Source organism: Pteropus medius, unplaced genomic scaffold (assembly GCF_902729225.1).
Source record: "Pteropus medius unplaced genomic scaffold, Ma_sr-lr_union100, whole genome shotgun sequence".
Taxonomy (NCBI): domain Eukaryota; kingdom Metazoa; phylum Chordata; class Mammalia; order Chiroptera; family Pteropodidae; genus Pteropus; species Pteropus medius.
In genome coordinates, this window is record NW_024340692.1 from 1,476,787 (window position 1) to 1,504,511 (window position 27,725).

General features: G+C 33.5%; 1 protein-coding gene across 1 annotated transcript in view; it reads right to left on the reverse strand.

Annotated features, from left to right (window-relative positions):
* Nucleotides 1-27,725, reverse strand: part of DENND4C (DENN domain containing 4C) — an 83,681-nt gene that overhangs the window by 10,472 nt on the left and 45,484 nt on the right. The window contains 15 exon segments of the mRNA XM_039869796.1: nucleotides 687-862; nucleotides 1,142-1,251; nucleotides 1,943-2,120; nucleotides 4,613-5,769; nucleotides 7,995-8,141; nucleotides 9,066-9,188; nucleotides 13,737-13,883; nucleotides 14,153-14,297; nucleotides 14,495-14,535; nucleotides 14,538-14,622; nucleotides 18,152-18,358; nucleotides 20,589-20,721; nucleotides 22,743-22,873; nucleotides 22,961-22,996; nucleotides 24,148-24,293. Coding sequence (XP_039725730.1) covers nucleotides 687-862; nucleotides 1,142-1,251; nucleotides 1,943-2,120; nucleotides 4,613-5,769; nucleotides 7,995-8,141; nucleotides 9,066-9,188; nucleotides 13,737-13,883; nucleotides 14,153-14,297; nucleotides 14,495-14,535; nucleotides 14,538-14,622; nucleotides 18,152-18,358; nucleotides 20,589-20,721; nucleotides 22,743-22,873; nucleotides 22,961-22,996; nucleotides 24,148-24,293 — 2,962 coding nt within the window.

A 27,725-nucleotide genomic window follows, 5' to 3' on the forward strand; every position in this document is an offset into this window, starting at 1 on the left:
ACCATTGATAGTGTCAGGAATTAAAGTATGATTTCACTCAGCATCACATATGAAGCTAAAAGGAAAAAGAGAGGAAACACCTAAACAACTGGATATTTTTTAAAAAACAGCTAAAAATAGATAATAATATGAAGTATACTTCCTCCATAAAACAAATATAATGTTCAGTATAATTACTTAGGTCAGCATACAGTTACCAAACTCGAAATTACTTAATGACTGATTATAGATGAGCTACTCTCCTTCCCACTGCTTAGAATTTGGTCATTTCACTGTACAGAACACCATCATAAAGGGGCAACAAGTTAAGAAGAGTTCAAGGCACCCCTCATATATACTTTTTTTTTTCCTTCTAGAAGACATAATTAAGATCACTGAGGCAGAAAGTTTAAAATAATGACTAACATAGAGTTTTAAAATAAAGTTTAAAATAATGACTAACATAGAGTTTTCAATCATCTATCAAGTTTAGCTCCAGGAATTAACTGCTACTGATAATCGTAAAGGTAAATAAAATGGGAAAGTCATCTACTACATTACTAGTATTTTCTACTCAAATAGTGAAAGTGAAGGAGAAAGGATACCTGGAGCATACCATGACTATTTCACTCCTCCCCCAGGAGTCATGCCTTTGGGGGTGGGGGGGCACTTACCTCTTAAGGGAGTTTTTATAATATAATACTAACCTTGCGGAGCCTCTTAAGTCTTTAAATTCTACATTGAGAAGAGGCAAAAAGTTGCTTTTACAGAATGGACAGGTTGTATTCAAATTTGAATCATCTGCCGTCCATCCAGCCATTATTTCTTCATCATAAACTAAAGCTCCACAAGCTCTGCACTGTGAACAACTTGACATCAAAACCTAAGAATAGAAAAGTGCAGACACTGAAAACCTCCACAGTGACAATCTTAACAAACCACTCTCTTGAGACAAACAAAGAATTTTACTTTGTTGATCGAATTTGGAATTAACAACTCAATTACTTTATAGGTAAAGTTACCAGTTTATTGCCTTGCTTACATAAGACATCAAGCAAATTCAACAAAATGTCCACAAGAGTATCACAGAATTCTGTTAAGTCATTCTGAAATAAAAATATGTTTATGGCCACTTTATCATGGGCAAACATAAAACTTTTACCTCCATTGCACAATTCTGATAGATGCTCGACATGCTGGTGTTCTGAGAAGAACCATGGTCTGATTTTTCAAAGTCCTGCCCTTTTATGCTTCTTGGAAATGGAAGCTCACCTGGAGAGAAGTAACCATCATAATACATTATGTATGAAAATGCCCTTATTCTTTGTAAATGCGTACTGAAGTATAAAAGGGGGATGTATCATGAAGTCTGCAATTTATTTTCAAATGGTTCAGTATAAAATATATATACGTATATATATAAAGTTACCAATAGTTAACTAAATCTACGTTGAAAATATGTAATTGTTCACTATATTCTTTAACTTCTTGGGACATTTGAAAATTTTTCATAATAGAAAGTTGGATAAAATAAGTAGAATTACAATTTAAAAAAAAGCACAGAGCTAAGAAATTTCAGCAATACAGCCCAGGGACTCTCAAACTCTGATATGTATCTAATTCGCCTGGAGAGCTAGTTAAAAATACACATTTCTAAGGCCCGACCCCACAGATTCGGTCTCAAACATTTTAGCCTAAGACTTGGACGTTTGTATATATTTTTAAGCAAGTTCCTCAGGTGATTCTGAAACACACTAAAAGTTCAAGAATTAATGATATAATTCACAAATATATACAACTAAAAATAAAATCAGTTAAGTGACTGCAGTACTTGTAGATCATATAAAAGAACAGTGAGAGAGTGGCATGGTTCTATTAACAAATGAGGCATATTGTATGTGTGGTGGGCGGAGGGAAGGGTATAGGTATATACATGAGGAGAGAGGACAATCCTTCCCAATACCTGTTGAGTAATGCGGTTTTCCTACATCTCCACTGCTGCTGCTACTGCCAAGGCTTGTGTTGCTCTGGGTAAGTTCACTGGGGACCAACCCTGAGATACTTGTGTTAGGTGGTATATTCTCCCCCAAAATATGGTCTTCGAGGCCAGCTGGGAAGCTATAATCTCTATTAGTTTCCTCCTTTAATTGAAAAGAATAAAATCATAGACACATATGTAATACCTTCTCCAATGAGAATATATTTACTCCACCCTTTTCAGAATTAAATGCCCCTATTTTGCTTAAATCATCAACTCCATATTTTTCAAAACCTGAACTCGTCTATTATTTGGAATTTCCCTTCCAAATTCTAAAACACTCAAGCAATGACCTGTAATACTTTAAGACTGTGTTGTGTCCCTCGTGTATGTTTGGGGTATGGGGGTGGTCTGTCAATATTCAATATCATAAAATGAAGGAACTCCAGGAGCTGTCTTCAGTAGCATCAGAGACAGTAACAGAGATCAAATAAGAGCTTTAGCATCAGACACAGCCAGACTGATCTTGGCTCTCCATCACGTATTAGGTATGTGACCTTAACTTCTCTAACTATTAACTATTAATTATTGTCTGAAAAAGATGGATAATGAGTCCTTTAAAATAAGGTGGTTGTAAAAATTTCAGCTGACAATAGATTGTTCAGAATAACAATCATCAATATTAGAGGCATAAAGCATGAATAAAGTTCTGAACACTAATTCTTGACCACTGTGATTGACACTTCAGTTTAAATTTTAAAAAAATTCAATAATCAGTTTCCTTTTTAGTTTTTGCTTTAAAGAAGACTTGTCTTCTCTTATAAAACCATGTTAAATGATTTTAAAAAACTTAAATACGAATATGTAAAACAGAAAATAAAAGCACTTATAACACCAACAGAGTATAACCGAAATCTTAATGTATATATCCTTGTAGTCCTTTTAAAATATGCATAGTACATTTTTACAAAATATGAGTTAAGCTATTCTCATGTCATTAAATTTTCTGTATTATTTAAACTCCTTTAACCTAATCTAACTTATTGATATACTATTACATATTTAGTAAATCTTCTATTGCTTAAACATTCAGAATGCTTTACATTGATGAATTCCCTTGAGCTATTTTTACACATATCCCTAATTTTTTTCCTCTAGATTAAATTCTAGTTTAAAGTTATGAAAATTTTATAGACTTTATTCATTCCTTCCTTTGAAAATATTAGGTATGTCCTATTTGCTTTTGCCAGGCACTGGTATCAAGACTATAGCAACGAAAAGAAAAGAAAGATTTTAACTTGTAACCACTTAGAATATATTCCAAGTCCACATTACTCTGCATAAAGTGTTTTTTAACACTGTTAGATAAAATTTCAAATATAAAATGGTTGTGTTTTGGGGTTTTTTTTCACATAATGCCAAGTTAAGGGACTCTTGAAGCCAGCTTATTTTGTCTTTCTTTAACTGACCTTGTAAGCTCTTTAAATACAAATGCAATTTGTCTTATAAAACTCAACAATGTACTTTTAATTCAATGAAGTCTGCCTATAGAATAAAGTTTTCCTTCAAATGGTATACAAGTCTTATTTGTCCAATTTAATTTCCTGTCTATACTTCCTATTTACAACTTTAGCAATCTGAAATCAACTATATTATCTTGAAAGTGCATGTTTTAAGACTTCATGCTTTTTTCATTATTCTCAGATACACCTTTTGCCACCTTACCATTTAGACTAACCAAAAACTTTAAATTTATCCATCAAAAGCAAACTTAGATATAACCTGCTTTGCTCTTTTTGGACAGTCTCTACAGGAACCTCTTCCAAGATACTGCTCCCTTCTTTGCTACTATGGTGGTAAAGAGCAAAGACTGCACCCGATCTCTCAAACTTCAAATTCTAGTTTTGCCACTTACTAGTTATGTAACCTGGAGAAGTTAATTAACCTCTCTGAATCTCAGATACCTCATCTAAAAAATGAGGATAAGTGTAGTACCTACCTACCCATGTGGTTGCTATAAAAATTAAACAAATATATATGTGTACATATACAGTCATGTGTCAAAACAGATATACAGTTTAAGATAGTACTAAGAACAATGCTAACAATAGTGAACATTATAGATGTTTGTCTTTTCTAGTAAAGTACTAAAATTCTTTGACTATAATGAAGTTTTAATTAACATTTTTGTATAAAACGAGCAAAATTTCCTCACTTCTATTTTCATAAGAAGATCTAATGATTTTCTTTATAATGGTTTTTAAAAGAATTATCAGTTTTTGTTATGCAGTATGGAACCTAAGTTGTAGAGTGATTTCATATGTATTAAAGAGATAACACAGGTAAAGGTTACTTAAAAACTGAAGTGCTATGCAAACATAACACGGCATCATTATTAAATTCAGACATTAATCATTAGTACTTTCAAAAAAATAAACTTCATGTGTTAGTTTGGACTGATCTATGGAATTATAAAGTAGTCCTGATATTCTATTTCTTCATTATTAACTTCCATATCTGTATGTTCAAGTCATTTCAATAGGATATGCATTAAAATATAAAAACCAAAGTTACTAGAAATCTCTAAACAATTTGTACATAAGAAAATACTACAAACATTCCAATATCAGACAGACTACACAAAAAACATCTTACCTCATCATCTGAGTAGTTGTAAGCAGATGCTACAGCTACCCACATCTTACTGGCTACTGTCGCTGCTTGTTTCATACCAGATTTTAGGACATCTATCTTGGGCCCTGAGAGTATATTATCCAGCTTTAATCCTGACAAAGAATTTACCACAGAACCCAATGAGCCGTGTGGTGAAGAACGCACCAGAGCTGATAAAGAAGTCGAACGTTCTTTATGACCTCGAGAGGGAGTCTGCTGCTTGAAACGCCCAGTAAAAGTTTTAGATCTAGACACTGCAGGGGAGCCCTTTTCACTTTCAGGATTTTCCTGTGCTGGCGGACCATGATCTAAAGGTAGGCTTGATCTCCTCTCTAAAGGGTGAACAAATGCAGTGGTAGTGCCAGACTCTTTGTTTCCCTCTCCATGTAATTCCATACTAGAAGATTTGCTACCCAGGGGACTCTTTAGGTTCATATAGTTTTCGATTTCATCAGCCAGATTTCGTGCAATAACTGGAGAAAACAGCTTATCTTCAGACTCAGGAGTTTTTTCTCCTATGCACTCAGTGGCTAAAAGAGACAAAGGATCTAGTCCAGTTTCAACGTCTTCCCTCTCAACAGCTTTAGCAACACCATATAAACTACTTCTTTTATTTATTACATCTTTGGATCCTGCTTTCAAGTCTATGGGCTGATTACTGTCAGTTTGTAGACTACCATGTGTATCCTTTGTCATAGTAATTTTAGCTATACTGTCATCAATCACAGGTTCTAAGAGCTCTTGGCTTTCCTCCAGCATCTCTAACACTGAAGATCTGTGCTCAATATCCCAAGTGCTTTCAGACACACGAGTCCTAGTATCACCGAGATGACAGCTAACACTCTCAAAGCTATGGGTTCTTGGGATATGAAGAGGAGAAGTCTTAGGACACGTCAGTGCTGCTGTGAGAATCTTGGCATCTGCTCCCATCATGATAGCCACTTCACTTGAATTCAAATCCAAACTGCTCTTCTTAAACAACATTCCTGCTCGGCTTTCAGAACTAAAACTACAACTCCTCCCTGGAAAATGCTTTTGTCTTTTTTCTCCTCTATCACCATTCTTGAGATTAGTAACTTCACCAAAGACTGCATCTTCAACTGAATCTTGAGTAGAAAACAGTACATTTGATGTACTACCTAAAAGGGAAATATAATATTAAAAGAGAATCTGTTTTCTGATGTAACTTTTATTAAAAACTTTATTTTCTGATTTTTTAAAAGAGACACATACTCAGAGTAAAAGTTTCAGGAAGTTTAGAAGGTAAAAGAAAATATACAGAAAAAAAGTACAACAACAACAAAAAACCCTCCATTTAATCCTGCCTCTCAGAGCTAAAATTTTAATATATAATCTGCCTTTCGTCTTCTATGCATATACATACTTAAAAAAAGATCACGCAATATATGCTGTATATATCTGTATTTTTCACTAAAATACATCACATTTATCAATATAGATCTATGTCTTACATTTTAAGAGTTTTACATTCAATTTAAGAAATATATTCTGCATTAAATAACAGATCTAAAAAGAAAAAAAATTTCTATCTCAGCTTTCACATATCTAATTCAATAAATATTTGCCAGGAATCTACTCTGCACAAAGCAAATTCATAATCATGGAGGAATAATATATTTGCTATAGCCAAAGCCTTACTGCTCACAAAAAAAAAAAAAAAAAAAAAAAAAAAAACCCCAAAGTAAAGAATCTAGAATAGAGTGCTCAAAATGAGCAAACTCCAAGAAGGCTGATAAAAAAGGAGTAGCTAAAAAAATTTTCAGATATATTCATTCCTTCAACAAACATCTGAATGCCTACTACCATCCACTATGTGAGGTGCTAGGAATACAATGGCAAATAAAACCGACATGATCCCAGCCCTCACAGGTTAATACTGTTTGACCAGGCAGAACGAAATTATGCCAGTGGCTGTAGGAACCACACACAAGCCCCTCAACCCGTGGGGGAAGCGAGCAGTCTTTTACTTTTTGCTACCATTCAATTTTTTCCACTCCAAAACCAAAAGCTATTTCCTATTTGAATTATTATCTGAACTTAGGTCTACCCATTCATATTTAGGATGATCATTTGTTTTTTAAAACACATAATGTCCTGGAACATTTGGGGGGAAAGTTTTTGAGAAGCGCTTAAATTTTCCAAATTGACTTCAAGCTTCTCCTTAATCTTTCAAATTGGTACCAATATCAATTAAACAAAACTAATAATAAGCATTAAGAGATATTTTTAAGCTTTTAAAGGAATTATATTAGCCTATTTTATAACTCCAAAGATTGTTGAAAACTTTGAAAACTTTTATCAATATTTGAGAAACAAATATTGGTTCTCACAGTATCCAAGTATTTAGCTGCACATTTTGTTCAATTTTAAAATAAATTTGACTGATTTATTGGCAAAAGCCCCATTACCACTTCCTTCTTTCTTAATAAAATAAATCTTTCTAAATTAAGGTGTAACATGGCAATAAGATGAGTAAAAGGGAAGAAAACACACCAGTCTCCAGACCATGTTCATTTTAATATTTTGAGAAGATACTAATAAACCTTTCATGAAGAAAACTCTGCCCTCCTTTTTTTTTTTTAACCTGCTATCAACAGGTTTGGAAAATGGGATATAGAACATATATACCTATTATTTTCTCAAAAAACTTTCACTCCATCTCTTGAGCACTACCCATCCCCCACAAAAAAATAAACCGAACTTAGTATCACAGCAAATACAAAATCATATACTTAGATGTATGCCTTAAGGGTACTTGGGAGGCTATAACATAATTGAAAGTAATAAACTCAAATTCAAGGGAATTTGTTGTTATTTGTAATAACAACAGTTATTACAAATACTTGACCATGTATAAGAAGTGGCTCAGGGTACTTATAATAACTGGGCCAAAATTAAAGGATCACTGGTATTTTATGTAGCGAGTAAGTAATGTCAATCTATTTTTTCCTATTCCCTTCAGTGACAAGAATTATCCTATTATAATAAGCCCTCTGGAACGTGATCACATCACTGCCTCTCTGTTCTTGATAAGTATAGGAGGCCCTATAGTCACCTCTCATTACCTATCATGAGGAAAGAAGACCAAACTAAGAAGAAACACTATAAGAAAAGGTATTCCAAATAACAATTAAACACTCTAAATATCCCTCCTTTTAAAAATTAAATATCTTAAATAACTATTTTAACTCCTTCTTTAGCCCATTTATAGGATTTAAACTTACTTCTGGCTCTTCAGTATGTTCATTACAGTTAAGTCAATGACGTAATGACATTAAAGACATACACATATATCTGTAGAAGTATATTTTAAATATTTAATAACCAATATGTAAAGACTCACCAGTGCTACTTTTCCTGCCATTGACGTCGAACACACCAGATGGAACTTTCACGATACTGCCACCCCACGCAGGAGGCTCAGCAGGGCTCTGTGGCTCTCCGCTGGGTTGTGAATGTTTTGCCACAACAGCAGAGACATTGCACACCTCTGGAGGAAAAAAAGGACTGGAATGCTGTCATTCTTACTTTTGCCAATACTGAACAGAAACCATATATTGGTTTTAATACATTCTATGTAGTTTTTTCCCCCTAAGTGTGGGGTAAAAACATGACTATTTTATTACTGATTATGTGATTTACTTTATGCCATAAATGTTGCCAGTCCTGAATGTAATAAGAACTTTACTTTAGCATTCAATAATCCTAACTCAAGAATCCTTGAGTGAATAAATTAAATCTTTGGCCTTCAGTTATATTCCTCATCACTTGCCAAGTAGGAGAGGGGCTTGCTTCTGGAGTATAAAATAAGTGACATCATTGAAGAAAGTATACTTTTGTGTAAAAATATAGAAAGAACTTATTACCGTAAAGCCAAAATATTTCTCCATATTTCCATAAATAATTACTACAAATCATTTCTATCTCATCAATGGCTCCAATAAAATAAATTAAATAAATAAATAAATAAATAAATAAATAAATAAATAAATAAATAAATAAATAAATAACAGGAAACCACAGACTACATTTAACCCCTGATGAAAAATATCCTTTCAGATATTCGAAAGACTTCTGGTAAAGGACCACTTTAAAATAAAAAGAGCACTAGAACACAAGGTTTGATGACTCAAAGTTTAGCCCTAGTTCTGTCACAAAGCAGCTATATAACTTTGGCAAATGAATACTTTAATGGGTCACAGTTTCCTACAAAATTAAGGGCTAACCTACAAAGTCTCTAAAGGTCTCTTAAAATTCTAAAATTTGGAGACTTCCAAAATCTACAGTGCATAACAGTACATAGTATCTTATAAGCTCAGATAATTTCTGGAAATTATCACTGAAATTATCAAATAACACTTTTAATTAATAAAGATATTTTTCTAAGAGAAGTTAGAAAATATCAGTACTTAACCTTCTGTTTGCACTTTTATTTTAGTTATCAATTCTCTTGCTACTTGCTCTTCAGGCACATGAATTTCTGCGTCATCCTTTATAAGTTCATCCTTAGACCCATAGCCTTGGTCAGACTGACCACCTGTGAAAAACAATGCGGGGTTACAAAGAGATGTTTTTATACACTTACAGTCCAGCTGTAAAAAGTCAAAAAGAAAATTCCACCAATCTTCACAATTAAACTTAGAGAAAAGACAAAAAAACATACAAAGCACACAAAACATTTTCAAAAACAATGATAAGCAGCAAAGAACAACAGAAACAGGAAGAGCAAAACTAAAGACAATTACAAATTTGAAAGCATTAAACCTTAATTTCCTCATCTGTAAATTAACAGATTCTAACAAGATATCCTGAAAAGTTTCTTTTGGACTGTGTCACAGAATGCTACTTTTGTGTAAGAAGAAATAAAACATATATCTGCTTACTTTTAGGGAAAAAAAAAACAGGAATAATAAACCAGAAAGCAGTAAAACTGGTTACCTACAAGGCATGCGGCAAAACAGGATGGAAGGGATAGAGAGAGAAAATTTCTCTAAATATGGCTTATTATATTGTTTCTACTTTTGGAACTATATTAACTTCTATATATTCAAAAAAATCAACAGAGGGGGATGGGGGAAAGGGGAAGTATCTAAAACTGAATATAAACAGAAACAAATGAAACAAACTGTATTTCATATGAATAACATAACCACACTGAAAGGATGTGGGAGGACTAATCCAAGGAATTTTGGAACACATTATTTTGACTATATACCTAAGCCTGGGGGAAAACAGTCAAATCCTCAACTCCTTAGGAGGTTTGCTTCTCACAAGCGAATGGGTGTAGGAATTCTCAAACTATTTTATGTGTACTATAGAACTCAGCAAATGAGTAAATGTGATAATGTTGTTGGGAGCCAAGATTCTTTCTGTGGAAGAGAGATTTTTTTAAAAAATGGAATGAAGGAAGGCAAAGAAAAATCTGTGGGGTTGATTTGGAATTAGCAGTATTTCTACAATATATATACATATTTTCTAGCTCTACTAAAAAAGCCTAGAAGCAGTAACACCTTGGTAGTGGTAAGTACACCTAGAGCTCAGGTCTTGGTTTCTAAAATCTATTGCCCATTAAAAGGAACCTAGGATCCTTGAAGAAATGGCTCATTCCAGAGCTCAGGCAGGGAAAGTATAAGTCAGGAACATTTTATTGTGCAAGAAAGGGAACCTGAAGGATGTACAATAGACTACCATCTTATAAATGCAGAGGAAGGATAAAGCTGGCAAAACCACCAATTTATAACCACCAGAGTAAAGACTGGTTCAGGCAAAAATCATCGATGAATGCTAAACTTGAAGGAGAAAGTGTGATGAGAAAGAGGATATTATTGCTTAGTCTTGTAGTGTCTCCTCAGAGATAGCTTATTATCTGCAAGGGGGAGAATAGTAACTAAGAGAAACTAAACACTGAGACCAGTGATCAGAACTAACGTCACCAAAGAGGGGCAGACAGACACTGTGTGCATCTGCAATGTGATAATCTGAGAAGGACACAATATCGCTTTTGTAGTAGAGCCATGAGTGCATAACCTAATCTAATCACATGGAAACATCAGACAAGCTCAAATTGGGAAGAATTCCACAAAATACCTGGACTGAAGTCTCCAAAAAGGACAAGGTCATGAAAGACAAAGAAAGGGTGAGGAACTGTGCCAAGTTAAAGAAGACTAAAGAGAGGGAGTTAAAGTACCTCAAAGGACATTATGATAATTGACAAAAATGGAATATAGACTAGAGATTAGTTTATCGATATTTTCCTGAATTTGGTAACTATATTGTGGTTATGTAAGGAAAATACCACTGAATATTAAGAAGTAACAGGGCAAGATGTAAACCTACTCTCACATGATTTAGAAAAAAAAAGTGTATATGTGTATAAAAAGAAAATGATAAAGCAAATGTGGGTGAATTGAGATTAAAGTTATTCAAGAGTTCTCTGTACTATTCTCGCAACATTTTTATTAAGGTTAACAGTATCTCAAAATAAATTTTTTTTTAAGTCTATTTTTGCTTTAAACTTCTATCATCTAAAACCAAAACTGGATGGGGAGCACAGCATAGGGAATACCGTTGCCAGTAATGTAACGGCTATGGGTAAAGCCAGAGGGGTGACAGAGTTATTGGGGGGATCTCTTCATAAACTATATAAATGTCTAACCAATGTACCATATACTTGAAATTAATAATAAAATAAAGTAAAATGCTAAAAAAAACAAAACAAGACTAAGACCAGTTACTAGAGAATCTTTTTATACAGGATGTCAATGAAAATCACATACAACAAAAAATACTGTGTCTTATACTTTCTACTACCACTTATTAAGCTGCCACTCAGACTGAGTTGGCCATATAACAAAAGAACTAAAACTTCTTTAAATACTGCTATTTAGAATGATTAATTTCAGTCACATTTTTATTGGCCCCCTCAGAAAGTCTGATCAAGCACTGTGATGCCATGAAAGGACACTAGACTGGAAACTGAGTAAACTGATTAAACCAGATACACTCTTCAACGAGCTAAGCAATTCAATATCAGGTACCAAGTGGAAAGATTCTACAAGATAGTCCTTAATGAAAAGGGTAACTTAAGCATCTGGGCTGCGAGTCTCCAAAAGTATCAAATGACATCACCAGAAGCTCTACAGAGATATATAATCACTGTAAATTCAGTACCGGGTCTTCAGCCATTTGAAACGCAGCTGAAAAGAAATATATGGAAAAGGGATCTGAAGTTTCTTCCCCAACTACTGGAATCTTTATGTCAATTACTCAGGTTCGCTAGGAGCTCACTTTTTCTATTAAAGAAGAGAAGTTTAAAAATCTAGAGGTATATTGGGGGTGGCTCCATGTTGTAGTGGTTAGTATGTCTGCTTTACACACAGAAGGTTCCTGCCTGGGTTCGCGCCCCAGGTGTAGCCACGGACCATACCCCAGGTGCGCCAGGCCAAGCCCTGGATGCACACTGCGAGTACGTGGGGGGAGTCACCCCGCCTTCAGAGATCCAGTTCTTAAAGGGAGACGGCAACATCCATAGGTCAAGGGTGGAGGCGGAGGGATGGGGGCAGGGAGGGATAAAGAGGGAAAAAAAATCTAGAGGTATAGAAGAGTATTTATTATTATTATTATTATTATTATTATTATTATTATTCCTGGTGAAATGGTTTCATACCACAAAATTATTTTCTTGGCTTTTCATAAATGCAATCTATTTCTTTTACATAAGTATTAGGGAAAAATACAGGAGGGAGTAAGGTGGTTTTAAAATGAAACTCTCATAAAAATTCTACTTGATAAAAGAAAGTTAATTTACAAATAGGATTATAACTTAGCCTTATGTTGACGTTAAAGGGTTTATACATGCTTTGGTTATTATGGGGGTAGCTTTTAGCATAAGAATCCAGCAGATCAGTTTTAGCAAGCAAAAACCACCTCCAGCTGGTATACTGAAATCTTTTATTCCTATAAAACAATTTGACACAATAATGCTATAAACCAACCTCAAAATAATTAGAGCAAGACACGGTATATTTTCAAATAAGATAACACATATGCTTGCAAACTGATCATCAAATGTCAGCTGGTTATTTTTAGTAGTATATATATATATGATTATATTTATTTGAAGGAGAAAAAGAAAACTAAAACTGCTTTCCACTGGTAACAATACTTAAAATACAACAAAAAGTCTCTTCCCCCACCCTTGCATGTCAGAAAAATTTAACCTAGTAAATGGGAAATTACCTGAAGTAGTTAACATTCAAGGGTAGAATTAATGCACACGTGTATCCATAGCTTCACGTCATACAAGTCTGTCTGCACCCCCACACCATGACAGCCAAGGACAGATGCAGCACCAAGAAACAGCACAGAGCAAAAAGCAGAGCAACAAAGAGCAGAGAAAAGGAAACTTCAGTCATTGAGACAAGTTCATCAGATGAAGCACAGGAATTAGAATTCTTTTTAAAGAAAAGCTTGAGATATTAACAATAACAACAACAAAAAAGAAAAACAACGCAAGAAGAAGAATGTAGAACACACATATATCTGCTCAATGTGCTCCTTTAAATTACATTTACTTCTACCTTCAGATGACAAAGGGTATGCCTGCAGTTTTATACATAAAGTAGCATCAGTAATTTCACAGATTTAAAAAAGTGCCATTTGAAGTAATGACTATGCAGAGGATATTTTTTGTAAAACTATTTTCTTCCCTCTTCAATATTCAATCTCAAATCTTTAATAAATATTTCCCTCTTAATAAAAAAAAATTGCAAGTTTTGTCAGTAATATTCAAGTTCCTCAGCTCACAATCTCTAATGATTCTATCACATACTTTCACAAATTAATGATGAACAAATACAAAGAAGCTCCACGCTAAAGCCTTTTGCACAGTACTCCAGAGTTAATTTTATATGACAGAAAATTAAATGAGCCGCAATCAGAGGAGTAATTTCTTCCCTTATTTATATATAGTATTTTTGAAGTACTCATATTGCACAAACTCAAGAAAGGAGGGGAAAAGCTTTTTAAAAAAAGTAAGAATTAACATGAGAGTAAGTGAAGGGTTAGTAAAATATAGATTTAGTACCTGTGCTAGAGTGATTATCAATGGAATCAAGCCTGATTAAATCTCTGACGAAGACTGTGTGCTCCCCATTGTTAGCATCGTTAGAACTATCCACGCTACCGTGGCTCACCGTGTCCCCATCACTTCCACCTGTGGCATTCTGAGGAGCTAAAGATAAGGACAACAACAGTTCAATAACTCATGCACTGATAATCTCTGAAACTAAACATGAATGACCCACGGTTCATTTAAAATTGCAGAATACTTTCTGAATTAGTGGGGGGTGGAGAGGTTCGATTAAGGTAATTTGTCTTTAGTTGTATATAAAAATATCGACCAGAATCTCATTAAAGTTTTCTACATCATATAATTAAAATTCATATACCTATGAAGCTTATGGTTTAGCAAGAAAGTATCTTTCCAGTCACATGTATTACCTGATATTGAGGAGACCTGTAACTTTTGCACGGTCTTTTTAAGCGGCTGCCTAAATTGTGCCAAGCCATGTACCACATTCCGTACCTTCGTCCATAAGAAGATACCGCTGCGGGTACTGCTAGGCCACGGGCTCTCCAAAACTACCTAAAGGTAAACAAAAGCAAAATTAATAATTTTTAGGAACAAGTGATTTTTAAAAATATAAATACAAATGCAAATGCAACACATATATAAAAATTATACCCCAAAATATCTAAAGGAAGGTATAAAAAATTATCAATCTTTAAAAAAAAAATTATCTTAATAAGCAGCATATATTGCCTAATGTTAGTCCTACTTACCTTATTATAATAACCGTAAGTAATTGCATTTGGTTTTATGTAGCAGTTTTCATTTCAAATAAGACTCTCACTGCTAAAACAGGATGCCCCCAAAGTCCACAAAGCTGCATTACTACTCGATAGCACACCTAACAAAAAATGACATCAAAGGAAAAGTAGTTAGCATATTAGTCCATCTGTGACTTGTAAATATTTTTAAATGACTTCATCCAATTCTTCTCAAAGTTATTAAGCACTATTTTCTCTTTTGTTCTGGTTTGAGTCCCAATAAGTTATTTTTAAAACCTATTCATTAATGGAAGTACCAGCATTATTAACTATTTCACAAAAGACCTATGAGCCATATGTGTGCCATTTGTTAGTAACTAAGTTTACACAAAGAGAATGACTATTAGTCTCCAAAATTTGAGAAGGAATTCATTTTTAAAATCGAGTATGATTAAAATAGCTCTCTCCCAAACTGTGTTTTATATTACACATTAAAGGATTTAAAGGCAGCATTCTCCAGGATGCCTACATAACAAAAAGGATTCTGTAAACCTATGTCTTAAAAAAACTGTGAGAAGTTAGAAATACTGTAACATAATATGTTTATTCAGGGGAGAGGGGCTAGATTTGGTCATAAGAGAACGAGTCAACTGGGTTCTCTTAAAAGTTAGAATCTTACATATTTAGAAGATAGCAGAAACCTCAAAGAATGAAACAAGAATCTCAAGGACTCCAGGTGAGCTAATTTATAAAAATAGTGACAGGGCAGCCACAGACTTTTTATAATAAATAAACAGCTTAATTTGAGAATAAGGAAATATATAGAACACACTCCTCTTGAGACTTTTAAAATGTGCTGTTTGTAATAAGAGTTGGTTAACAACTATGAGTATCATAAAGCCAGGTTGCTCTTTCTACTGAATAGGGAAGTAAAAAGATTTGAGAAAGGATATTTTATTCAAGAAAACAGAAGAAATGAAATATGAAAAGAGAATTGAAGAGGCAGAGGATCACAAAGATTAGTACCATGAAGACAGAAATGCAGAGTATAATTTAGGAGCAGAAGGAGGTCAGAAACTGTTCGGGGAACTCTATAAATGACTAGGTTAAAGGCATTTTACAAAACTACGTGAATTAGAAACAATTGAAAGAACTAGGTAAGCTGTAAGAAGGGATGAAGAAGAATGTCACACAAGAGGGTTCTTCAAATATCTGAAGAGTTGGCACATAAAAGAGGGAGTAGTTTGCGCCAACTCTAAAAAGCCACAGGGAGGCAGAACTGATCTCAACATAAAACACACGCACTTTATAACAATTAGAGCCAATTCAAACAGGTAAGGTGCTATGTTACAAACTTTCTACAGAGCATCTCAGCTCTAAGTTGAAGTTGTACTAAAGAATCTCAAGGTCTTATTCAATTCTAAAGAAATCACTTTTTATGTCAAATTGGAATTAATCTGAATTCTAGAATGAATTTATTCTGAAGCCTGCAAAATGTTCCCCCAACCTTCCAAGTTTACTTGTAAGAGCCAGGCACCAAACTAAAGAAATAGTAATAATGACACGGATATCATCTTCCAATTTTGTTGCCTATAACATGACATCTTTGGATATCTGTGGTAGATAAAAGGTGGCCACCAACTCTTTGCCACTCCTCCCATTGACAGGTGTATGTCCTCCTTGAATTGAGGGAGAAGGGCTTAGGAGATTGCATGATGAACAGAATTTGGCCTAAGTGAAATTTACCAGTTTTCAAGCTTAAGACTTAAGAAACTATCAGTTTCCACTTCCTCTCTTTGAAACAAATGCTCTTGGAGCACTAAGCTGTCATGGAAAAAGCCCAAGTACCACATGGAGAGGTCCAATAGCTACCTGGAGGGAGAGGGGCCCACCTGAGCCCAGCCTTCTAGTCAACCTTGCCAAGGTATCTGGCTGGCATTTGAGTTAAGCTATCTTGGACCCTCCAGACCAGACCAGCTATCAACTGGTTATAACCAAGTGATTCTAGTTAATGCAAAGTGAGGCAGAAAATTCACCTAGAATACTTCTTCCTGGATTCTCAGCAAATAAAAGATTTAATAAAATGATTGTTTTAAGCTATTAAGTTCTGGAGTGGTTTGTTACTCAACAACATATAACAGTATCTGTTAGACTAATGAAATATAGAAATAAGCATGACATAAGTATTTCATTTTCATTAAAAATTCAGTAAATAGTATTAAAAGCAAAAAGCACTATGCATTTTAATTTTAAATCAGCCTAGGTGGCATAATGCTATCTCTGGGTTTTCTAAGAGTTTTATTTTAAAATCTAGGTATTACAACTTCTACAAAGTTAAAATACATCTTAAACATAAAAATTAACTATCCGAATAATTTTTTTAAAACATTAAAATGTATGAGATACAAAACATTCATTCTAATCAAGTACTTTAATTTCCAAGTAGTTTTATAAACATCAGATGATAGAAAATGTAATCAAATGAGAATGGATATGTTAGTACTGGTTTTATAACATTTTTATTTTAAAAGCTTTTATAATGTACAGATAATAGAGAAAAATGAGTTTCGGTGTGCCCACAGCATGATCAAATCTTAATATTGTAGATTCTGTATTAGTTTGATATTTTTTAAAGAAAAAATTATTGTTATTGCTGAAGCCTATAATGAGCAGTCTTCAGTCCCATTTCTCTTCTGTCCTTGTGCTCTCTTCTTCCCCCCAGATATCCATCACACTGAATTTTCATTTCAACTTCATTTTAAATTTTAATCTAGTTCTAAATATCATTTATAATGATTTTAAGACCAAAAATAATTTTAAAGAGAAAAACAGCAAAGAGAAAGGCTAAATAAGTGATTCAGTTTCTTCAACCATTAACTGGATAATATCACTACCTATCTTTTAGGATGGTTCTAAGGTTTAAGAGAGATAATGTATGTAAAACTTTTAGCACATCATTCACTGAGTGCTTACTATGAGCCAGGTACTATTCTAGGCATGTTATGTTCATTAACTGATTTAATCCTCAAATTAACCTTTGAGGAAGGTACTATTATAAGCTACATCAGTGAGGCAATTTTGTCCTCCAGATGACATCTATCAATATCTGCAGACATTTTTTTATTGCCATGGAAGATGGGGATGGTTACTACTAGCACTTAGTGGGCAGAAGCCACTGAACATCCTATTAAACATCCTACCATGTACAGGACAAGCCTCCACAATAAATAATTATGTAGGCCAACATGTCAATAGTGCCAAGGTTGAGAAACTCGGATCTACATGTCAGATATGTAATCTGAAACATACTGGTTTTATAACTCACCCTAGGATGCAGGTCCTAAGTGAAGAGCCACTTAGTAAAAGCCTATTCCCTATTTGCTTCCTGACAAAGTTATATTAAGGATAGGTCAATATTATTTTCTATTTATCAAGGGCAAACAATCTGATCTAAGAAAGAAGTCTCTGCTTTATTCCAAAGCAGTAATTTTAAATAAATATATTTAAAAACAAACAATAAGTACTAGCTCTATGAAACAGAGTAAATATTTTACCTTATTTGCTTAATGAAAATACTTAAGGACACTTTAAAGCAACTGAGATGTAAACTTTATTAAAAACACAATAATAACATTTATCTTAGTAACATTCTCAATTTGTTATACTTGCCTCATCTAGTGGATCCACATCTGTTTTCCTCATCTTAATAAGTACATCATATGCCTGCTGAAGTGCTCTGACCTTAAGATGAGAAACTCTAACATAGGCTGGGAGACAAATAAACCATAAACTGTAACAATAACTGAAGAGACACTTGGCCCATTGTGGTGGATTGGTATAACACCTCTTCGCCAATTTATGAGCTGTTTTTATCTCCTAGAAAAAGAACAAATAAAACACAGTATTTACTAAAATTCACCAGGATGGGGGTAGGGGAGTGAGAAGGAAAGGGAAGAAAATAATTTAACATAAAATCTGACTCTAAAACCAAGCATTTAATAGTTTTACATTTGTGGGTGGCTTCTTAGAGCCACGTGGTTCCTTCAACATTCATCTATAGAAGCACTTTACACTGCTCTGTAACTACTGCTTGGCAACCATGTGTCTAACAGACGAAATTCCTTAAAAGCAGAGATCATTCATATTTTTATAATGTAATGATTAATTAGGCACCCTTCACACTGAAGACACTTATATGTTTGATGAATGAAAGGGAGTTAACTATTTATATAGCCTATGAGTTCTTCAATGTCATTCTTGAAAAGTGAGTCTTCTTACTCTTCTCTCTGCTAAAGAGTTTAAGATGCCCTAAGTTGTTTCCTACAAAGATTTCCACTCTGCCCTCCTTCACCAACCTTTGTTAATTCTTTTATTGACTGATTACTTGAAAAGACCTATTCTTTTGTAGGCAACAAAGTCTGAGAAAGATCAGACATTCCTGGCTTCTGATTTTTCATTGTGATTTAGGCAGAAGACAGAATATCAAAATCACATGCTGAGTGTTATCAAACTATACATACTCCCAGAAAACAGAGAGCATTCCAGATATGTCAAACTGTTTTTGCGTGCCTTGCATTAAAGATCCCTCTGCTGGGGTTGTTCTAAAAAAAAAAAAAATCCTAATGTATCAATTTTCTTATGATCTCTATTTCTATGAGTCTTGAAGTTATATTTGAAAACACAGTTGTTTTTCTAAGATCCTTTCCTAGCTAACCTAGAGAAAAAATTCTGGTGAAAATGAGATTTAAATGCTTAGTAGCAAAATTTTCCCATTTGAAAAACTTGCCTTTATTAAATTAGCAAGGGTAAAAATTTTTTCTCCTCAGACAACATTGAGAGAAATGTGTACTATATGAAATTAAGGAAAACCTCAGGCTACCTCTAGGATTTAGGGGACTGTACGTGAATTGGTAAAATCTGAACTAAGAATTTCATTCTGAAACTTTCCATGTTTTGTAAACCCCTCAAAATGTATGTGTATAAGAAAATGTTCAATTTTAGCTGACACCTAACTATGGCTTAACTCTTTATACCTAAATCAGATATGGTATTAAAGCAAGATGTTTAGGCTGTCCTAAGTTAACTCACTTTAACTCTTTTTAGAATGTAATATTTGGTATAAAATATATTTACATTAACCATGGGAAAAATGCAAATGAAAATCACAATGAGATACCACTTCACACTCACCAGAATGGCTATAATCAAAAAGACAAATAATAAGAATTGACAAGAATGTAGTAAAATCATAATCTTCATACACAATGTAAAATGGTGCAGCCACTTTGGAAAACAGTCTGACAGTTCCTCAAAGGTTAAACATAGAGTTACAATATGACATAGCAATTCTCCTTCGAGGCATCCACCCAAGAGAAATGAAAACATACATCCACACAAACACTTGTACACAAATGTTCACAGCAGCACTATGTATAATAGCCAAAAAGTAGGAACCACCCACATGTCCATAAATGGATAAAATGTGGTCTATATCCACACAATGAAATATTATTCCACAATAAAAATAAATGAAGTACTAGTAACACATGCTGCAACATGGATGAACCTTAAAAACATTATTATAAGTGAAAGAAGCCAGTCACAAAAGGCCACATATTATACAATTCCATTTATATGAAATGTCCAGAATAGACAAAACTACAGAGACAGAAAATAGAGTAGTGGTTGCCTAGGACTCTTGGGGATGGAAGAACTAGGAGTTAACAGCTCGGGTGCAGGTTTTCTTTTTGGAGCAACAAAAATGTTCTAAAATTAATTGTGGTGGTGGTTGCACAACACTATGAATACATTAAAAGCCAGAGTATACTTTAAATGGGTGAATTATATGATATGTGAATTACATCTCAATAAAGTTGTTATTTAAAAAGTGTATTTGGTTCCCAAGGATTCTCTTAAAGCATAAACATAAGCATTCAAAAACTTCAGCCTCTTTAAGTAGAGTTCCAAGAAATACAGTGTAGTTCATTAACAACCATCGTGGGTCTTCAAATGGTTGCTGTGAGTGATAACTCTAAACTATGAGCTGCATACCACATATACATATTTTACATTTAAATTAACATGTATTAGATAAAGAATATCTGACCTGTTTAGTTCTCTTAGCCATGAGAGCTGGACTGTTTGTAATGCTATTCCCAGTAGGGTGTCTACTAAAACAAAGTTTCAACTCCTGTGGTCTGTCAAAAAGCTTAAGGTCCAGTCTTGGAAAGTATTTGTAACTAAAATAAAAAGCAAAAATAGAACTGCTGATTTAAAATACATTAACTCTTTATATTATTCTAGAATTTAAATGAATATTTCTAAACCTCAAATACTACCAAATATTATTCCCCAAAATCCTAATATAGAAAAAATTTTTTTTCAAAACTATATAAGATATAGTTACGAGATACATGGACTACCTACACGGAAACTTACTGGCTCCTCCCCACCCTATTTGTTATTTTCGACCGATCCCTGCAAAACAGAAAACCCTGATATCTTAGTCCACATAGGAATTAATAGTCTTTGCAACAAAACTCACGTGTTCAATGATAATTTATATTAAAAAATAACATTTAGTATACTGTGTAATTTTGCTTTTCTTCATAACAGTACTTGCACTGGTAGCTAAAAAAGGGGAAAAAATCCATAATATTTTTAATTTTAGGGATATACCATAATTTAACTAATTCTTTATTGCTGGGCATTTTAAAGTTATTTCTGAATTTCTGCAATTAAATATCTTTGTACATATATCTTTGTGAATACTTTTGTTTAATTTCTTAGGATAATGCCCAAAACAGGGTTTGCTATAGTCGATGTTTATCAAGAGAATCGAAATTATTGTAATCACTACCGAATTATTTGCAGAAAGGCTATATACGAATACACTCTAATGATGTACTCTAACATAGCCTATCCTCAATACGACAGGTTAAAAATGCTTGTATTCATCATTTTAGTTTGCATTTCTTTGAACACTAGAATTTTGGCCAATTTTCTTCTAGGAGATACTGCCTTTCTCTGTTTATTTGTCAATACCTGGATTCCACTGTATAGTGATTAAGCTGAAGTAAAAAAGAATTCTATAATTAATATGCAATCAGAATAGTACAAAATAGTACTAATTAAGCTACTCAATCCCTATAGTACACTCATGATTCTTATGGAGTCCTTGTGACATATTAATTCTATATTTTTGGAAGACAGTTTATATTTCCTTTGCCCCAGATATTCTTTTAAGAATACAGCCTAAGAAAAATAACTGTATATACACAAAGATATAGATAGCAAAGAACTACAAACGAACCCACAGGAGACTAAACAAATCACAATAAATGCATGCAATGTGGTCATTCAAAATGATATGGCACAAAAATATTTATTGGTGTGGAAATGTTCAGACCATTAAAAGTAAACACAGGTTACAAAGAATATGTACAAGATGAACTTGTATTTGTTTTAAGTGTAGTAAATGCAAATTTCTGCACAAAAAGACAGGAAAGATACAATTACAAACGTCATGTACTGGTGCTAAAATGATGTGCTAGTTTTTTTATTTTCTAAGTTTATTAAACTTCGTAATGAGTCTATTAAGAAATTCTGTGAATCATCTGGCTCTATCAATTCTGCTGAATCAAAATCAACCTGAGGATAATTATTTTCTCCAATTTTTATATAAGACCTAGTTATGAAATTTGCAAACTTAAGTTTAGGAAAAAAACCCTTATCTTTTTGCTGTACCTTTATTTATTTATTGTTATGTCATAATTATAACAATAAATATCAAATACATTTTAATTTCTTAAAATATCCCATCCAAATCCTATCCTTCACATTTATAATAAAGAATGATTCCTGGCCTTCTACACTGAAGTTTACTCTGACATCTTACTTATTCATTAGAATTTCACCATCTTAATATTGACAACTGCCACCCCCCCCCAAAAAAAGGGGGAACCTCCTGAAAGTAAATTTTTTTCTTCTTCAGAAATCAAATTTTTAAAGATTAAAATATGGTTAAATGTTTAGGTAAGTAGTGATCAATATCTGGCTTATATTCCAACAACGCTATCCAATTCATAAATTACATTACTCAGTGAAATCTCTATAAAATATTCATATCCATTAGTTCCCTGAATAAATATTGAAAATGACCTTCATAATGGTTAATATATGTATCTACTAAAAATCACAAAAGATCAAAATAAATTATTAAAGCTGTGCCCAAAGAGCTCTTTAAAAAAATTCCTGCTACCTGTACTTTGGTGACAGGTCCTTTCCATCATCAGGAGGTGGCTCTGGCGGCGTTATAAACACAGTGTGCTCACTTTTCTGTGAATCATCTAGCTCTATCAATCTGGTATCTTCAGCTGAATCAAAATCAACCTGAAAATAATTATTTTCTCTAATTAATTTGTATATAAGCAAGATCTAATTCTGAAATTTAAAAACTTAAGTTTAAGAAAAAAATACCTTATCTGTTTTCTCTGTGCCTTTATCAGGAAACAACTAGAAAAGAAGAATTCATAGTGAAAATGTCTACTGTGACTTTAAAAGATGTGATGTTAAATTCTTTAAAAACTATCTTCTTTTAATACTGGCCAGATACAAAACACTTCACAATATATTTTTTGGACCTTATACTATATTCGGCTAAAGTCTAATATTTCTGCTATGATTACTAAAATAGAAAATTTATTTTGAAATAGTTTTTTCATAAACCCGTCTTCACAAGCGAAAGGTGGCCAATCACAAGGAGAATCTGGCTTCTTAAATCAAAAATTTCATTATTAAACTCCTACATTAGTGATTGATATTATCCAAGCATCCCTCTAACTAGATGATAGTGGATTATCAATTTTATAAGTAAACAAAAATGTAAATAATTGTAATCACATCCCTGAAGTTTTAGATCACACTGATAAAATGGGAGAAAATCAATCAAGTCTTCTAAGGCATATGAATCATTTAGAAGCCTATTAAAAATACAATGTGATAATCATCTACCTTTTTTGAATATAATTTCAAATTTTATATATGGTTTACATTAACAATCAGCCCCAAGATCCACTTAGCAAAATTAGAAACTCTATTAAAAATAAGAAAAAAATATGTAAGTCATCAATCCATGTCAAGAATCGACTTAAAACTTCCTCAGGATGAGTTAGTAATGTTTTAAAATTTAACGTATTTCCAAATAACCTCCATTAGGATAAAAGAGATATATTAGCAAAAGTATTTGGAAAGACATTTAAAACAAAAGAACATATGACTCCATTACCCATAAAACAACTTTTTTAATGAACTACTAAATCTTATCCTATTCATATAAATAAAAAAATATAAGATTTAGGAAGTTCAATGGAATGTTCTTAGTACATAACAGTTACAAAAACAAAGAGAAGTTTAAAGACGAAAATTAGCTACGTATGGTAGAAACTAGATACAAAGAAAACGACTCTTATACCCAGAAATCGGACACTTGTGCACTCACTCACTCATGCCACCCCCCCACCATATATAGACAGATATTGATATATAGCTACATAGGTATGTACCTAATCTCCCTTAGATAATTTCATCTAATAATAATTATACAGGTAATCAAACTGTTAAAAAGTTTTTTTCTAAACATTGATATACAAAGGACAAACTTTTACCTTTTCGATGCAGTCATCAAAAAATGCTAATCCAGTATCCTTATCACTTACAAAACTACATTCTTCAATGAAACGAATAAAACTCTGTGTTTTAGATAATAGGGTGTAGAATTTTGTATAGGCACGATCTCGACTTTTTAAAAATCCTAAAGAAAACAAAATTACGATTAAATTCAAATTTTAAAGGGGAACTAGATGTTACATCAAACGTTATCTTAAACTTGTACATACCTATATTATATTCTCTTTATACATTTATGTTTATAGAAGCTTCTAGTAACCATAGTTCCTTCTGCCTGATTCAACCACACAAAACTTATATACCATTAACCTTTTCACTGACTCTCTTGTAAGAAACCTTTATCTCTCAAGTAGAAATTTCTCTGCACATTCTCAAGCAAGAAAGGTCAATGTCCTTCCTCTGCAATGCCACCAGACAACCATTTCTGTACTGTCTTGTAAAATTTTCTGCTCATTAAAGGTTAAAGCATCTGGTTATTCTACCCTTTCCCCTACTAATTGTAGTCATCTACTGACTTTGGGGACACTTTCCTTCATTCACTGAAAACAAGGGTACCTAATTCAAAGTCTTCTCTCCAACCCCATTATTCTTCAATACCTACAAACACAAACCATCCAACACTTTAATGAGTTAATTCCTTAACTGTCAATGAATGATCTATGTCACCACCTCAATCACCAACTTCTACACAAAGTCACACACTCTAGGGACTTTTCTTCCTAGCATTCAAAATAGCTCTGCCTTCCAAATTTCTAATTTACACATTACTCTCTGGACATTACCCACATCTATCTGGTTTGCTTAAAGTATTCCTATCAAGGTTTTTTTGGGGGGTGGGGGAGGGTAGGCTCACTGAAATCTACAATCTATTTATCCCTTCACATTCTACCTGTACCCTCCTGTCTTCACTTCTCTCCCTATCCAATACTGATTCCCTGTTCATGTCCATAATTCTATTATTTTCTTGTCAACCCTAAATTCTTATGCTCTTTTTGTCTTTTTTGTCAAACCCACCTAGTAATAACCCAGCCCTAGAGGCATGTATTGCCTGCTTTCTCTGGATCTGCACTAATGTGGCTGAGCACAAGTTAAAAGGAAAGAAAAAGTTCCACAACTAGGTAGATCAGAATCACTTATGTATACTATACACCTTCATCCCTGACCAGCAACCCTACTACGTTTCTGGAATCAACTTAATTTCCCTTTACCCATGTTTTCACAGCTATTTCCAATTTTTAAATGCTCTCCCTCCATGCTTTCTCCCCCATCCCTGAATGATCACACCTTATATTGCAAAGAAAATGAAAATCATTATTAAGAACTACCTTATCTCACTACAAAATCTATGACTCTTTCTGCAGCTATCATTTATTCCTTCCATCTTTTTACAATGGATATGTCCCTCCTCCTATCTAAGGCTAAGCCTACCACCTGAGCCTTGAATTCCAGCCCTTTCAGTGTTCTCAGGACAATTCTCCTTTATTAGCTACTAATCAGCATACTCAAGACTCACTTTAAAAAAAAAAAACACCTTTCCTTAGCAAATAATCAGATCCTGCCCTTTTCTGCTACTTCCCTCCTCAATAAGGGACATGACCATCCACTTGGTTGTTAAAGTCAAAAATTGCAAAGTTGCTTGATGGCTCCTTCTATCTAATATCCCATATTCAAGTCCTAGTCAATCTACCTCCTAAAAATCATGCTTCTATTCATACTACTACCAGCTAATCCAGGTCACTTCTACTGATCACTTGGTCTAATACATTAATTAGTAGATCCACACAATGGATGCCTCCAACTCAATCTCAAGCAAGTTGAGAAATGCTTTCATAAAATAGAAATAGATTATTCTTGACGAGAAATTTTTCTTCTCCTCATGGATATAGGCAATGATCAGCAAAGGCTGCAGAAACAATTAAATGAAAGGCTGATGGGGAAACTATAACGAATGAATGACATGACAACACTTAAATCCACTGATCAAACTTAGGAACACTAAAAATAAGACAGCCAGACATGTGTGAGCCTCACAATAGGAAGTAGTGAGCACCATATGTTTTGGTATTACTTGCCAAGAAAACTGAACCGGAATGGAATCAAGTTCTAGATCAGTAATGCTTAATTCGGTAACCACTATCCACATGTGGCAATTCAGCACTTGAAATGTGGCTGGTCCAAATTGACATGCTGGTTTTGAAGACTTAGTAGAGAAAAAAGAATATTTCCTTAAAATTTTTAAAATTTGATTACGTGCTGAAATGATACTATTTTAGATGTATTAAGTTGGAGAAAGCATTAAAATGTTACATGAAAAAATAAAATGAAATGTGACAACATAGATGGATCTTGACAATATGATGTTATTTCCAACAAAATAAGAGGGAAAAGGACAAGAACCATATGATTTCACTCATGTGGGATATAAAACAAAAAGCAACAAACTAACAAACAAAACAAAAGAAAAAAGCCATAGATACAGACAACAGAATGGTGGTTACCAGAGCAAAAGAGAGATGGGGGAGGGGACAAAGAGGATAAGGGGGGTCAAATACATGATGATGGCAAAAAGACTAGACTCTGGGGACTCTGGGTGGTGAGCACACAATGGAGTATACAGATGTTGTATTATAAAGTAGTACACCTGAAATTTATATAATGTTATTACCCAATTTTACCCCAATAAATTGAAATAAAATTTAAAAAATAATTTTCCCTATTAATTCTTTTTAACTGTGGCCACTAGAAATTTTTAAATTGTATATGTGGCTCACAATTATATTTCTATTAGATGATTGGCTCTTGATCCAACCACAAGTTTACAGAAAATACTGATGGAAGAAAAATTAAATAACAACATGAGGATATAATCAGCCAAAAGCACATATAAATCCAGGAAAATCTAAAAGATAGTTAATACAGTTTATGAGTGAAATGATATCCTACTTAAAATTTGGAAGGGCACGATAGGGAAAAGGTGGATAAAGATAGATGAAACAAAAACAACAGAACGCTGATTACTACTACTGCTGAAATTGGAAGATGGCTGTATGAAGGTACTGTTATATTATTCTGCCTTTGATATATGTTTGTGAAAGTATCCCTAGTAAAAAGTTAACACCAAACTGATAGCTAATTCTTATTCATTTTTCAAGCCCAAGATTCATTGTTACTTCTTCAGGGAACTTTTCCCTGACCTAGCACTCTCACTGTAACCCATACTTTCCTTCACAATACACTTAGAAAAATGTAATTAGTATTTGTGTTATTTTGTCTAATGTCTGTATCTCCCATTAGACTAAATGCTATCCTGTTAACAAAATCCTTAGGTCTCAAACGTTAACTATCTTTCTAAATTCCATTAGTAATGCCACTCTCCTATAGAGAAAACATCAATTAATTAATGACCCACTGCTGCTGATTAGAAAAACTCCATGTTTTTAGTCTGGCGTTCAAGACTACCCTTAACATCATCCATAATCTGAGATCTAATCTTAGTTTCAGCCTTATCTGCCACACACTCCTTAAGTTCTTCACTTTGGTCAACTTATACCATTAA